Consider the following 16,002-nt stretch of genomic DNA (forward strand, 5'->3'; position numbering starts at 1 on the left):
ATATGGGATGTCATCCATTTACTTAGGCCTCCCCCAGCATGTTAATTAATGTGTGCAGGGCCTAAGTTTTGCATTTCTGTTAAAATCTTCCCCAGTATTTTATCCTCTTTGGTGCCAGTGTAAATGGGACTGTTTTCTTATTTTACTTTTGGGCTGGTCATTGCGAGTGTACAGCAAGGCGGTTCATTTTTTTGGTATATTGATCTTGTATCTCCCCTTCTCCCTTTCACACCCCTGTGCTTACTACAGTGGGAGGACACTTAAAGTCACCCTAGAGGCCAGACATGGGGGCACACTTGTCATCCTAGCACTTAGGAGGCTGAGGCAGGAGGATCATGGTTCGCAGCCAGCCTCAGCTAGTTAGAGAGGCCCTCTGCCACTTAGAGACCCTGTTTCAAAATAAGAAACAAAACCAGGGCTGGGGGTGTAGCTCAGAGGCAGAATGCCCCTAACTTCAATGCCTAGTCCTGCAAAAAATTAAAGAAATTAAAAAAAGAAAAAGTCATCCTAGGCCGGGTGTGGCGATGCCCACTTGCAATCCCAGCACTTGGGAGGCTGAGACAGGAGGATCACAAGTTCAAAGACAGCCTCAAGCAGTGAGATTCTCATCAACCCAGTGAGGCACTGCTTCAAACTAAGAAAGAAAATCGGCTGGGCGTGTAGCTTAGAGGTAGGATGCCCCTGGGTTCAATCCCCAATACTGCAAATAATAATAATAATAATAATAATAATAATAATAATTAATTAAAAAGCTGGGGAAAGGACCCCCAAAACAAACAAAAAAACAACTAACCCAGCCCAGGAGACAGCTGAATAGGCCTGGAGCACTCAGAACGGCCCTAGCTCAAGTACTCTGGGCATCAGAGCGGGTGAACAGGAGGCCACCAGGGTAAATGGTGGGCCAGAGCCCCAGGAGCCCCGGCCTGCAGGGAAGGACAGAGGATGCTGGGGAGACGGGCGGCAGGGAGCCCAACTGAGTCGCTGGTGGTGGACAAACGGAGGAGGGGTGTCCCGGTTGAGGCCACGCTGCAGCTGCTGGGGTGACTGGGAGGTGCAGAAATAGACCAGAGAAAGATCTGGCCAAGGCCGTCAAGTGACCTCTTTTCCTTTACTGAAAGACACCAGGCAGCTTTGCTGATGGGCGGCTGAGAAGAGGGTGAAGCCGTGGGCAGCGTGAAGCGTGGCAGGATCAGGGCAGCTCGGGGGGGGGGTGCTCTGCCTGGCACTCGGAGCTGGCGCCACCGTGCACCCCCATCTTGTTCTCTCCTTCAGCCATAGTACAGTTTTGAGGGTTTGATATCATGGTCCTGCGCGATTTCCACCCTCACTGACAGGGCTGCCTGGCATCACCGCTCTGAAGGACAGACGCAGTGATTTCCCGGTGCGCTCTGGAATGGCTGCCGGGCGCAGGCCGGGCTCCTGCGGGACTGTCTTAATGAGCAGATGGCGCCCTTTCGAGCAGGTCAGCATTCCCCTGCTCACAATGACCTCCTCATCTAACTTCCCAGCTAACTGGGAAACCACGCAAACCTCTCTCCACACGTGGGGTGGGCACAGTGCCCGGGGATGGGACGGGTCGGGGGAGGCCGCCAGCACCTACCTGCCTCACAACCACCTACCTGGCCGCCAACTCGCCGGCTTGACTGGCTGCTGTGAAGGCCGCCCAAGAGCAGCCGTGACAACGGAGGAGCTTCAGGCTGGCGAGGGGTCGGGAGGCCTCCCCGGGCTGTGTCCCCGGCAGCACATATCTGGGTGGGACATCTGGAATTGGCTGCCCGTTTTATCAGGGAAACCGGAAGGCCTGGCCACTGAGGGCCGTTATCTGACTCCAAGAGGTTTGCAGGCCAGGTTGTTGGCGATTATGTGCTTTCAGCACAGACAGCTGCAAGGGAGACGGGCCACCCGAGATGACGGGGACATGAGGTCCTGCTCGCTGCTCGAGGAGAGGTGCTGCGGCCCGCCTGCACCCGCCTCTGCGGGCGGCTTGCCTCTGAGGAAGCGCTCCTCCCAGGTCCTGTGGAGGGTCCAGTCCCCGTCAGCATTTACCGAGTACCAGTGTGCCCGGGCCATCCGTGGCAAGTGCCCAGCATACCCGAGAGGGGCCGACGCGACCCGACTGGGCGGGCAGGAGGGCCGGTCTCCATGGCCAGGCGGTGTCTGCACCATCAGCAGTCACAGGATGGAGAGCTGTGAACCCAGGGCAGCGCAGGGGACATCTGAGGACCTGCCTCTGAGAAGGGTCTTGCCGAGGAGTCCAGCCGAGGACAGGCACTGAGGGAAGGGCCCCCATTGGGTCTCTCCGCGCCAGGAGCTGGCCCACCAAAGTGTGGCCAGTCCAAGGCGCTGCTCCATGGCTGCTCCCGCTCACCCTGGCAGCCTGGACAGCAGCCCTCCAGCTGGGAAGCTCTGGGCGGGGGTGGGCTGGCTTTGGGGTGCAGGTCACCTGGTCACCACGCAGCCCTGGGGGCAGGCAGAGCTGCGGGGTGATCCCGGGAGCTCAGGATGAGCCCAATACTCGTCTGTGTGCCAGCTGGGACCGGCCCTGGGTTCAGAGGGGAGCTGGCTAGAGCCATATCAGGTGGCCCTTGACAGCCATGTTTGCATCACCCTGGAGCTGTCACCGACGTGGCCTCCCAAGCCAGAACCTGGGGTTCCAATGCTTGCTCAAGCCTGAGAACTGCTGGGTTAGTGGACCCCCAAGGCCCTCCCAAGCCTCTGTCCTGAAGTCTCCGAGCGGGTCATCCCTCTCTTCCTGTCTCGGCCCCAGGACACCCGCTGTGACCCCAGGCCTCTGGAGGAGGCTGTGACCCCAGCAGGAGACACACTTCAGCCTGTCGTAGTGGGGACTCTGCCCATCTCCGCTGTCACCCCCTTGAGCGGCAGCCGCACCAGGTCCTGGTTCAGAAGGCGCCTGCCCAGCACGGCGCAGGCAGCCCTGGGGATGCGCCGAGCCTCGGTGGCTCGCACAACTGCCACAGCTGCTGCGACACCGGAGCCGCTCCAGCAGGTGTTACTACTGTCAGTGGGAGCAGGTGGGAGGCAGCTAACTAATTTAATGAACAAAAATCACAAAGAAAAATTAGGAGGGAGGTGGGGGAGAAGAGCACCGGAAGCCGGCGATCACACACACACGGTTCCGTCATAGAATCTTTATTGTACATGTTTGCGTCACAGCAGGAGGCCGCATCCCATACACCCTGACCCGATCCCCACCGGGACTGTGGACATAAATACTCTTCGATGACCGCGTTAAAAGAATACTGAAAGCTCCTCCCGCACCCAGTGTAACCAGAAAGCGAATGGTATTCACAGATCTGCAAGCCCTCCCCAAGTGAAACCGATTTCTGGATTAAATAGTTGCAATTCTTTTGAGGTCCCAAGTAGGCAAATGTGATTCACGACCTGGGCGTCCAGGGTCCCTGTGTGGACGGGCGTCTGGGCTCCGTGACAGTGAGAGCTCCTTAGATGAAGGCGGGGGTCCCTGGCTCCTGTCCGATGGCTCCCAACGCACAGTCTCAAACCAGCCTCTAGACAGGCTTGCTAGCCGGCCATGGTGCACACTTGCAATCCCAGCCTCTAGACAGGCTTGCTAGCCGGCCATGGTGCACACTTGCAATCCCAAGACTCAGGAAACTGAGACAGGACAACTGCAGGTTGGAGCGAGTCTCAACAACTTAGTGAGAGCCGTTTCAAAGCCCAGCCTGCAGACCTCTGGCCATGAGAACCCCGCCAGGCCCTGGTGCAGCGTGGCCAGGCCCTGCTCCCTGTCCCGCCTCAGTGAGCTCTCCTCACAGGTGGGTCTCGGCTGTGCCTGTCCCAAACCCAGGTGCTGAGCCACCTGGAGCACTATGCTCTCCAAGAACAGACTACGCAGGGGGCACAGACGCGTCACCAGGCCACAGAAAAGGCCCCGGGAGGATCTGGCGACCGCTTGGCATGCCAGCCAATAACCACATCCCCGCGGTGACAAGCCTTAGCACCGCTTGGGCAGACGGCTTTTAGACTACCCACGAGACACCGCAGGAAAACCGGAGCGGAGAGCGATGGCTTAGAACATTCCCTGTGTTCTAAATGAATGCCTTCTGGGCAAGCTGAGTGCTACCAGCCAAAGTCTAATGCAGGCACTGGCTCACTGAATCCTAAGGGGCAGCAGCAGGCCTCGGGCCTCTGGATGTGTACAGCTGGCGCACGGCTGGGGCAGGCCAGAGAAGACCTGGCGTGAGGCGCAGAGTGTGGCAGTGCCGGCGGCGGAGGGGCAGGAAGCCTTTCCTGAGCCAGCGGCGTGGAGTGTGAGCCGCCCTGCAGTTCTCTGGGAGTGTGGCCCGTAGAGGAGCGAGCTCCAGGACGGGAGCCACCTTCACGCGCTCCTGGGTCTGGGCTCTCAGTGGTCTGCACGTACTGAAGCAAGACACATGTCAGGATGGGGAGGCGGCACACGTAGCCCAAGGCCACGGCACTCGGCAGCATCAGCACGCACTCTTGATCCAATTCTCTTAGCTCTGAAAAGCCGCCCTTCACAGAGCTGCTTGTACAAAGTGCTGCAATGCACCACTACCTCCTGCCAATTCCCAGAGTGAGCCGTGTGCAGCCAAAGGCCCGGCAGGGTGGAGGAGCGGCAGGAGGGAGGGCCGACGCGCTCACCCCGCAGAGCCGCAGCCTGGCCGGGCAGCACTGCAGTGACTCCGGGAGCTGCGTGTGCCTCAGCCGGCTGGGCTTGTCCAGGAAAAAAGACTCTAGGTGTCTTACTCTACGTGGCTTCCTGACAGAAAACGGACTGGGCTTGGGCTGTGGTCTTAGAGAGCACCTTCCACAGTGGGGAGGGGCTGCGGACGCGCAGGGTCACACTGGACACCACAGCGCATGGCCGCGCGAGTCCTGAGGCACCAAGGGTCAAGAGCAGGCTGCCCAGGCCTCGGCCACCGTGCGAGTCAGGACGAGAGATCCAGGGCTCGCTGGTCCAAGAGGTCCTTCTCTAGCCAGTGAGCACACTGCGTTAGGCTCCCTGTAGGTGCTCAGAGGAGCACGGGCCTCCTGCACAGGCAGAGACGGGAGGGGGCGCCGCGCAGGCCGCTCCGCAGGCGCACACGCTTCCCTGTCCGTCCCGAAACACTGCGCAGACTCACTGCTCAGCCCCATGCACTGGACCCTCAGGCCGCAGCAGCGCCACCTCCAGGCCTCAGGCCCCATCAGTAGCGCATCAAGGGCGGAGCTGATGGAGAAGGCGCGAATGACTGCAGAGCAAGCTGGAGGCTCAAGTACCGTACAAAGCCCGGGGCCTGTGCCTGTCTTCCCAGTCTGGGACTGGAGTTTTCATTTTCGTAATCACCAGCCTGACTTCAAACAACAGCTACAGCCCAAGAAACTTCTGAAACCCAACTGATCTCTCACCCACATCTCTGCTCTGCAAGGGTCAGCTGTCAAACTGCAGCCACGGGGCCATCCCGGGCCAGAGGGACACGCGCCTGCCACTACCGGCTCACCCTCACCCGGCTGGGTCACACAGCCTCCTTGCCTTAAAAAACCTGGGGAGCTTCCACCACGCCTTTTGTTCTTGTGAAGGAGCCTAGGAGTCTGGCACCTAGCTGACATCTGCTGGGAGGAAGCAGGACTGTCCCTCCCTGGAGGCTGTGCGGGGCTGGGGTGGCCACGGCCATGGCCACCTTTCTGCAGCACTGGTGCTGTGCTTATGCACAGTAAAACAAAGTGTTAGAAAGAGGGACCCTCCTCCAGCCCCCCTCTTCCGTTAACTTAAGGGACCCCTGGGGCCTACTTCTCCTTCTCGCCTGCCCAGAGGCAGAGAAAGGACACCTGCTACCCCACTGACCACCTGGGAAGGGAGAGTAGCACAGGGGAGGACACCACTGTCGCAGAGGAGACTTTTCAGGCTCCCAAACTCAAAGGCAACTGCAGCCCCCAGACCCATGGTTTCTGACGGCCACCCTCAGGAGGCTTCTGTGGCTCCAAGCGTGGCTTGCCCGGAGCCCAGGCGGCAGCCCTCCCAGCCACCCGCACCAGGAGACCCCCGAGCTCGTCTCCCCAGCCATGGCCCTGCTCACCACAGAAGTCGCGTCCTGAGCCTGGGGGACCTCGCTCACAGCACCCCCGCCCTGAGGAGGACCTGTGCTCACAGCACCCCCGCCCTGAGGAGGACCTGTGCTCACAGCACCCCCGCCCTGAGGAGGACCTCGCTCACAGCACCCCCGCCCTGAGGAGGACCTGTGCTCCAACCACACTCGCCTTCTTCACGTGTGTGCTCAGGGACACGGGCCAGTTCCACTGAATTCCTCTGCTCACGGCTTCTTCCTGGCCCACTGGAAAGCTCCTTAATGGTGACGATTTGCCTGTACTTACACTTGCTAAAACAATCCCTTTCTGCCTCCAGCTGCTCCTCAAGGAGACTCCCCCATTTTCTCCTGAATTGTGATCATACAGAACAGACACGCAGCCCGAGGAGAGGAGAGCGAGGGGCGGCGCTGCCTGGGCGGGCGGGTGGGGAGGGCCCAGGGAAGCCGCGGGGCCCTCTGAGCTCAGACTCTCGCCACTCAGGCGACACGGAGGACACCCGGCAGCAGGGCTGTGTCCCGGGCCGTGGGCCCGATGGTGCTATGACAGCTTCTGAGGGATCTCTCGGGGGCCTCCAGGGCTGCCAGGTCCTGCTCACCGTCAGGGTCTGGAATGAAGGTCTGGACAACGCTCGGGGCCAGATACCCAGGGAGGTGCTAAATACTAAACTGGTTTTGACTCTGCTTTCTAAGGTAATTTCATTCCCTTTTGTCCCAACAAGATACAGCGACACTCATCCTTCTCTGTGTCCTTGGCAGACACCTGGCCGCTTCCCCAAGCAGAGCTGTGCTATGACTGGCCACCCTCCCCCTCTCCCCAGCCACCCAAGCTCTCTTCTGAAAACATCTAAATTAGAGACAGATCGCCTCTCCTGCTCCCGCCCGCCGCCCGCCCACCCGCCCACCTGAGGGACGGCGGTCAGCTGCCTGTAGCCACTGGGGCCACTTCTAAGAGTATAAAAGCAGGAGTCCGCGGGCTGCGCGCAGCCGAGCTCCACGGTGTCGCTGTCAGGAGGTGTCGGAACAGTCCCTGCTCACCAGGAGGCCAGGAGTATGCTGGAAGCTCCCCGTCACGCCGTGGCCTCCCAGTCGCCCTGGGGCCCCACGGAGCCGGTCGCCTTCTTGACCCTCTTCACGTCCTCCATCACACCGGACGGCGTCACTCTGAAAAGGGAGGAAACCAAAACAACTGGGGACTCCTGTCCTCTCGCTTCTAGAAGGCGAAGGCCACCTCCGCGCAGCACCGTGGCTAGGCGTTTGGGTCAGAGCTGGGAGGAGTCCTGGCCCTCTCCCTGCCAGCTGCGTCGCCTTGGCCGAGGCAGCTGACCTCTCTGCACTCCATAGAGAACTTTCCATGATGAAAAAATAAGTTTCTCTAAAGTGCCTACTCAATACGGTTACTGTGACTGTCATTAATCTACTTTGCCTTGGCCTCCATAGTTTTTTTTTTTTTTTTATCTCTCTACCTCTGGGATACACTCCCAGACCTATTTTATACTTTATTTGGAAACCGGGTCTCACTAAGTTGCTGAGAGCCTCACTAAGTAGCTGAGGCTGGCTTTGAACCTGTGTGATCCTCCTGTCTCAGCCTCCCAAGCGCTGGGATTACAAGTATGCGCCACCACGCCCGGCTGCCTCCATAGTTTTTATGGGGTGTGTGTGTGTCTGTGTGCGCGCGCGTGCGCACGCTATGGCTCTGAGACAAACATCTGTGACACAATTAATATTCACAAAAGAAAGCTAATAAGCTGTGTGGGAATTTGTAACAACCAGTCACGATGGGGCCTAGCTGAGTCACAGGACAGAAGCGCAGGTTTGGAGGAAAGTGCTAGGCTCAGATCTTTGACCATTGCAGGCAGAGGGCTGGGCTCCGCAGCCCAGGGCCGGCCATGCCTGTGCCTCGGCAGGCAGCCCTCCCCACTCTGAGTGCTCCCGGGAGGAGCGTCCTGCCTGCAGCGCCTGGCCCTGTGGCAGTGCCAGGGAACTCAAGCCGGAGCCCAGGACGTGGAGGCGGCGAGGCGGCCCTCCTGTCGGGTTCCTATGGGAAGGAAACCTCTTGCCTCACAGAGGGTAAACAGAAGCTGAGTGGCTCCATAAAGCAGCAGGAGAACCAAGCAGGGGTACGGAGTAGAGAACAGCAGCCCAGCATCACCCCGGTTTCCTAACCAGTAAATCAGTCCCACCTGTCAAACCAGACTCTCCAAGGCCCCGCCCCGTCGCTCCACGGCTCCGCCCCTCGCCTCCACGCTGCACATCCTGAGTGTCCAGCTGGAGTGCATGGTGAATAAGCGCTCTCGGGGGTAAAGACAGAAGAACCCCTTTTCCCCTTCAGGCTGCTGCCGAAAGTGGGTCTCGGAGCCTCGTGGCCCTCCCCAGAGGCCTCCTCTCCATTCGGGTCCTTTGGGCCCGCAGGTGGTCTGTACCAGCAAAGCTGGCACAATACACGTCTCCTGGGAAGGGAGGGAGCGCCAGCAAGTGCCAGCCCAGGACAGGGGGTGCCTGGCTCACTTCCTCTTGCTGTCCTGTGCAGACAGACCTTAGAAAGAGCCCACTTCCCCAGGAGGGCCCGAGGGCCCCGGGGCTGCTGCAAAGACAGCACCTGGCCAGGGAGCCAGAGCCCTCCCAGCTCTGCCCACAGCCCTGTGCTCATCCTGCCCAGGAGGCAGCCAAGGCTTCAAAACACCCCGGCAGAGAAACCATCCTCTGGTCAGGGCACCTTGTTGGGAAGGCACAGACCCCAGAGGCCAGGCGCATTCCGCCAGGGGCTGTCTTTTCTTCCCTGAAGAAGCACTCCTCTCTGGATGGTGGGCCTGCTGAGAAACAACTTGTGTCTTTCCTGCACAGGCCCAGTGCCAGGTCAGAGGAAAGACAGTCGCTGCCCCGGGGCGCCCAGGGCCAGCAGGGCTAGGCTTCTGGAGCCACACGCAGCTGCTCCCGGCCCAGGCCCAGGCAGGAGCGTGAGGACTGGGCTGCAGTGAGGCCGCCCTCTGCCTGGGTAACGGGGAGCCGGGGCTCAAACCACAAGATGTGGAGGGGCTGGCCAGCAAGACACAGGGTGGGGCGGCAGGGAGTTTCTGAAAAGAACTGTGGTGGGCAACGGCTTGGGGGAAGCCCCCAGGCTCCCAGAGAAGTCGGGGCGTGCCGTGCCGTGGGGAGCCTGCTGCCACGCAGTGGTGAGGCGAGGTGGGAAGGGTTCTGCGCAGACACCTGGGCCCAGCACCGAGAACCAGCTGGTGGCATCAGGGCACCCACACTTCAAGGCACTCTTCTCTATCGGTGACTGCACGTCCACGAGAGCAGGCAGGAAGCGGATGGACGGGCAAGGGCGGCAGCTGTCACGAGGAGCAGACTGAGACCAGGGGCCAGGCCGGGCAAGGGGCGAGCGCTCACGCTCACGGCCCAGGGAGGTGCCACGGGGAGTACTGGAAGGAGGGGAGGGGGGAGGGTGCGCAGGGGACAGGGAGGCTCAGTGACCTGCAGACATGAAGGGACCTGGCGGTAGGTGCCGGGGGAGGGCGCCCTGCCTCCCAGTGACCCTCCTGGAAGTCAAAGGGGCACTGGGCCGGGTGCCATGGGTGATCCCGGCCAGTCCCCCGCAGGCTCCCCAGGACTCCACCTGCCGCTCAGACACCCTGGCAGGAGAGCGGGACCCCTAAAGCCTCTCTGCAGGGCCAGAGGGCCGTGGTCCCACTGCTGTGCAGGCGTCTCCTTGAGTGTCTAGTTTCCACGCACATGCAGAAGGGACCGAAGACCTAGAGCCAACCCGGCGCAGCAACCACCGCAGAGGGGCCAGCGGGCGCTGACGAGCTCGGGCCATGGTGGCCGGGATGGCTTGGGGACTCCAACTGTGGGTCTCACGACAGGCTCTGCGCTGCCTAGCCCGCTGGGGAACTGGGGCTGCCCCTCTGGCTCTGCACGCCCCTTCCCTGCCTGGGCCGAGGCGCAGCCCACAGGCACAGCTGGTCCACAGTCACCCTGGCCTGCATGGGCTCCTCGGGCACGCCGGCCGTGCCAGGACTCAGCAGGACGGGGACAGGGACAGGCTGGTCCCTGCCCAGATGCGCGAGGCTGCTCTCAGCAGGCCTCAAGACAGCACCGTGGAGTGGGCACCCAGGGAGACAACTTCCTGGCCCTGAACCGACCCCAAGCACTGCTTCTCCACCACTCTCCAAATGGCAGAGTCATTGGATCATTAGGGCCATGCACAGCATGGGCGGCGGCTACTAAGGCCGAGCACGAAATTTTCATCCAATACTTTTTAACTTGCGGAATTTTTCACAATAAATTCTGTTACAAACCTGGTAGGCCCAAAGCGAAATGTAAAGAAACAGATGGGGAGGAGGGGTGGATGCTGCTGTTCCTCTGACTGCAGGAATGCCACGGGCGGGAGGACCAGGTAAGGGCAAGGGGGCGGGGGCGGCTCCTGGCAGCTCGAGGCTCAGGGAGCCACTCAGCGCCTGCCGGGATCAAGGGCAGACCCTGTCCCCGCCGCCAGGGCGGAGAAGAGGGGAGCCGACACCCAGGGGTAGCAAGCAGACGTGGCAGTGCAGGCCAGCGCGGTGCCTGCTGGGTGGGTATGCTCCGGGGCACGTGGGCACAGGAGGGTGGAAGGCACGGGGAGAGGCGTCCACAGAGAGAGGCCTGTCCTGCAGCGAGCGTCAGACTCAGGTGTCTCCGCGGACCCCCACCACCTAACGCTGTGGAACGCTAACGGCCTTGTGGGACACCGAGGCCAGGCCCTGCTCGCCTCTGGCTCTGGTTGTTTCTGAGTATTTGAGACATGCCGTCTACAAGAAGAGAGCCTGAGTGAAGCCAGTACGAGCTCTTGTGGGTCGGCACAGCAGCCGGTGGCGAAGCCTCCGGTCGGGCCTCTGCTCTGCCATGTCCTATGAACCCACACACCGTTCCGACAGCAGCGTGTGTTCGTTTTCTCCCTCCCTCTTCCTCCCCCCCCCCTCTCATGCCCCAGGAAAACGCTGAGTGTGATCAGAGCATTCTTCCTTCCCCGCGCACTGCACAGGAGTGCCAAGGGAGGTCATCCAGGGTCACCCGTGCCCAGCATCCTGACCTTCCCCCATCTTGACAGAATAAAGAACACCCCCTCAAGTGGCCCGGGTCTTAGAGTCTGTGCGCCTGCCTTCCACTGCTAGGATTACAGGTGTGTGCCACCGCGCCTGGCTCCCTGATCGTAATCACAGACCCATGCTAAAATGCTAAGCACTACTGTTAAATACGGTCAGAGAGAAACAAATAAAATAAAGCTGGAAACATTTTTGCCCTGAGGCGGATGCATCTCACTTCACATGGAGCGGCTGGAGGAAGCCATTTTGCAGTTCAGTTCAGCAGCATGCCGTGACCTAGCCACTCAGCTTCCAGGTCCTGCCCTGGGGCAGCCCTGCTGCAGGTGCGGCTGAACTTGAGCTGGCCGCCTGCTCGACAGGGCTCACCTGGGCGGGCGCCTCCGCCGCTCTGGCGGGACAGGGCTCCCCTGCCTCCTGCTCTCCCCTCCACTGTGCAGAACAGGCACTTTTCTTCCTCCGCACAGGGAGATGCTGGTGGGGTCCACCGCACAGAACCCGGCTACTGTCCCCACAGAACAGCCATCATGGCACCTGCCCGGCGCCCAGCAGAGGCCAGAAGAGGCAGCCAGCCCGGGTTGGCATGGTGCAGCGTGAGCCGTGATCGCCGAGGGAGGCCCGCAGCCGTCACCAGCTGCAACCTCTGAGGGCACAGTAGGCGCATCCCTGGCCACCCTTCTAGAAAACCACGGCACTTCCCAGAAGAGACCGTCTCCCAGCCTGTGCCTCCGACAGCCCACATCGGCGCTCAGACACGCGTCACGCCAGCCAGCTGTGAGCAGCACTGTCCCGTGACACAGAGGACAGGTACGTGACTCCGATGACACCTCACACACGAGCTGCTAGCAGGGGGCATGGGAAGCGTGGCGGGGCAGGGCTCCGAGCCGGCCTAGGATGCCCCGAGCGCCTGCCCCGGGGCTGCGGGCACGGGCTGCTGGCCCTGCCTGGGGTGCACGGTGCTCCTGCCGGGAACAGCCTGGGGCTGGAGCGCCAGTTAGGCAGAGGGCTCAGGGTAAGGCAGAGGGAGGAAGGGGTGTCTTACACAGACTCCATTTCCAGGTCGTCTTCCTCCTGAGACAGCTGTAGGTAGGGGTTATCCGAAGCTGGACGGAATTTATACCCAGTCAGAACAAAGAACACCAGCGTGGCCATTTCGTCTAGGAGCTGCAAATTGTAAGACACCAAATAAAGGGTCAGCAAGACTGTGCCCCAGAGGCAGAGGAGCCCACCAAGCGCCCCGCAGCCCGCATTCCTGGGCATTCCCCGGACCTGCCGAAGCCTGTGCCCGGAGCACTGTGCCGGAGACACCCGTCCGCAGCAGGTCCTGTGCTGGGCAGGCGTTACCCCAGCCCCTTCACTGCAACTTTTTTTGTGTATGGTACTGGGGGTGGAACCCAGGGGCTTTCTCCCTTCAGGCTATACTCTCAGACCTATTTTATACTTTATTTGGAGACAAGGTCTCACTAAGTTGCTGAGAGCCTCACTAAGTAGCTGAGGCTGGCTTCGAACCTGTGCGATCCTCCTGTCTCAGCCTCCCAAGCATGGGGATTAAAAGTGTGCGCCACCATGCCCGGCCCTTTTTTTTTTTTAATGGTACTGGGGATTAAAATCAGGGGTCTTCTACTTCCAGGATACACTTCTAGTCCTATTTTATCTTTTTTTTTTTTTTTTTTTGGTAGTACTGGGAATGGAACCCAGGGGCTTTCTACTTCCTGGTTACACTCCCAGACTTATTTTATATTTTATTTGGAAACAGCGTCTCACTAAGTTGCTGAGAGCCTCACTCAGTAGCTGAGGCTGGCTTCGAACCTGCGCGATCCTCCTGTCTCAGCCTCCCAAGCGCAGGGATTACAAACGTGCGCCACCACGCCCGGCTCCTATTTTAGTTCTTATCTGGAACAGGGTCTAAGTTGCTGAGAATCTCACTAAGCTGCTGAGGCTGGCTTCGAACCTGTGAACCTCTTGCTTCAGCCTCGTGAGCACTGGGCTCACAGGCGTGCGCCCCCACGCCCAATTCACTGGTAACTTTTTCCTTTTTGTTTTTATTGTACTAGGGATTGAACCCAGAGGCATTCCACCTCAAGCTACGCCTCCAGCTCCATTTATTTTTTATTCTGAAATACAGTCTCACTAGGTTGCTAGCTACAATCCTCCTATCTCAGTCTCCCTAGTACTGGGGTTACAGGCGTGCGGGGGGGGGGGGGCAGCCTGACTCACTGATACCTTGTAGACCTCACTATATCTACAGAGCCTGAGTGCACCAAGTCTAGCACCTAGTCAAAGATACTTTGTGATTAAAATTATATTAAGGCAAAGAAGGTAGGGCTATTTTGCTAAACTACTCCAGGTCCTGGAACTGAAGGAAAAGGCTGCGTTTCATCTGAGTTTTAATTAAACAGGGCAAAGCTCTCTGCCAGGCGTGGTGGCGCACGCTTGTAATCCCCGCGCTTGGGAGGCTGAGACAGGAGGATCGCGCAGGTTCGAAGCCAGCCTCAGCTACTGAGTGAGGCTCTCAGCAACTTAGTGAGACCCTGTTTCCAAAAAATATATAAAATAGGTCTGGGACGATAGCTCCAAGGTAGAAAGTCCCTGGGTTCCACCCCCAGTACCACAAAAACAAAGACAAAAAACAAACAAACAAACAACAACAAAACAAACAAAAATAATAAAGTATAAAATAGATCTGGGAGTATGGCCCAGAGGTAGAAAGCCCGGTTCCACCCCAAGTACCACAAAAAAAAAAAAAAAAAAAAAATTAAACATGAAAACTAAAATCAATGATGTAATTATCCCAGACTTCTCATGCAATCCAGAAGCTTCCTGGCACAAATAATCTTAAGATAGAAGTCTCGGTGGTCATTCCCAGAAATTAAAGCCAACTTTAACCCTCCCCAGGCTGCGTCGCCCTGAGAAGCCAGTTCTCCGGCCGAGAGCGGACCGAGATCAGTGCACCTGGTACAGCCACTTCCACTGGAACGGGACGGCGAGCTTGAGGAGGAAGGCGATGATCCGGGTGAGGTATATGTAACATACGATCTGCGCGGAGGAAACCAGCAGAGGTCAGGCCGCAGAGGTCAGGCCGCCATTTCTCCCACACTTTGCCTCACCAGTGAAGCACTCAAGAGAGTAGAGCGCTAACCAAACCCTCGGGTGCTAACTCGTCCAGGCGGCAGAGGAGATGCCACCGCGGTCCGCGGGAGGCCTGGGCCTTCTCAGGGACACAGGACGCTAGTGGGCTGCTCCCCGTCTCTTCCCGCCTGTCCACACACAGGCCCTCTGGGCTCAGTCTCCAAGGCAAATTGTATTCCCGGCCAGGAGGAAGGTACCAGCAGTAACGGCAAAGCAGAGCCACCCAGGGAAAACGCTGACTGCGGTGTCCCACCACAGATACGGTGCGCACCGGGGCCCGCAGCTAGCTTCATGCACTCTGCCGAGGGCGAGGCCGCCACCCCCAGGGGATGGCACCGAGCACAGACTGCTCGCCGGGACCAGGCGCAGGGCAGCCAGGCACACTTGGGGTTCAGGCGCCAAGGCCTGGCACCCTGGCTTGGCCGCCAAGGACCGCTCCTTACTGTGGCCTCCTGTGCCCAGAGAGGCTCTGAGGTGCCAAAACCCCCTGGGGCGGATGGCGGAGGAAACGAAATTCTACTGAAATTCTAGTGCTCCCCCAGGCAGAACTGCCCGGAGGGCAGGTCAGCGCCCAAGCCACAGATGGAAGACATGGGGCCCTCCTTTCGGGAGCCAGGAATCAGGCTAGAGGACCCGCACTCTTGGCTCCGGGAAGTGCCGACCCGAGGCCTACAGCCAATTCTGTCTTCGCTGCTCCGCTCACAGGAGTCTCCCTGGCACTGCTTTTAGGTTTTATAAAAACTTCCTCAATTTTCTGTTCTTAAGGGAAATATTATAAGCACAACATGAAAGAAGTTTCCTGCGGGGAACATTGAAAGAGAGAGGTAGATACTCTAATAATAATTTTAAATAAAAAAAATAAAAAGGCTGAAGGACAAGTGAGTAGACCCCATACATTTCTTTTGGTACTAGGCTCAAACCCGGGGGGGGGGGGTTTCTACCACTGAGCTATATACTTCCCTTTTTATAATTTCTATTGAAACAGGGTCTCATTAAATTGCTAAGGCTAGCCTCCAACCTGCAATCCTTTTGTCTCAGCCTCCCAGCCACTGGGATTACAGGCATGCACTACCATGCAACCCCATTTTTTTGGGGGAGGTCTTGGGGATTGAACCCAAGGGTAGTCTACCTCCAAGCTATACCCCGTCCTATTTTTTTTTTTTTTTTTTTTTTTGGTGGTACTGGGGGTGGAACCCAGAGGCTTTCTACCTCTGGGCTATACTCCCAGACCTTTTTTTTTTGTATATATATTTTATTTGGAAACAGGGTCTAAGTTGCTGAGAGCCTCACTAAGTAGCTGAGGCTGATTTTGAACCTGCGCGATCCTCCTGTTTCAGCCTCCCAAGCGTGGGGATTACAAGCGCGTGCCACCAGGCCCCGCTGCAACCCCATCTCTGAATGAGTAAAAGTGGCAAATCCAAGGAGCAGCTGCAGGCGGCGGGGCCGAGAGGGCTGCGGGAAGGCGCGCTCGCCGCCGCAGCCGGGCCAGAGCGCTGGCTCCTCCGGGGCCTGGGCCACCTCGAGGGTCCGTTTCTGCAGTGTGCTCGCGCCTGTACACTGAGCATGGGCTTGTTTTCTAAATACTCAAGGTCAAGCTTCACACTGAAACACAGAGTGGCAGCCCAGGCACTTGAGTTCCAGCCTGAGAGGCGCAGGTCTGCGCCCCTCTGTGAGGCCGCGCCTCTCTTCCCTCTCTGCCCAGCTCACAGATCTAGGACTTCTTTTTTTACTCA

At 58.9% G+C, this 16,002-nt stretch overlaps 1 protein-coding gene across 1 annotated transcript in view; it reads right to left on the minus strand.

The window, feature by feature from the left end:
• Positions 1-7,132: 7,132 nt before the first annotated feature.
• GPR107 (G protein-coupled receptor 107) overlaps positions 7,133-16,002 on the minus strand; it is a gene marked incomplete at both ends in the record, with an annotated part of 60,818 nt that continues 51,948 nt past the window's right edge. Inside the window, 3 exons of the mRNA XM_080708871.1 lie at positions 7,133-7,226; positions 12,183-12,304; positions 14,093-14,176. Coding sequence (XP_080564997.1) covers positions 7,133-7,226; positions 12,183-12,304; positions 14,093-14,176 — 300 coding nt within the window. The remainder of the gene's footprint in view (positions 7,227-12,182; positions 12,305-14,092; positions 14,177-16,002) is intronic.

Source organism: Muscardinus avellanarius (assembly GCF_963383645.1).
Source record: "Muscardinus avellanarius genome assembly, chromosome: 13".
Lineage (NCBI taxonomy): Eukaryota > Metazoa > Chordata > Mammalia > Rodentia > Gliridae > Muscardinus > Muscardinus avellanarius.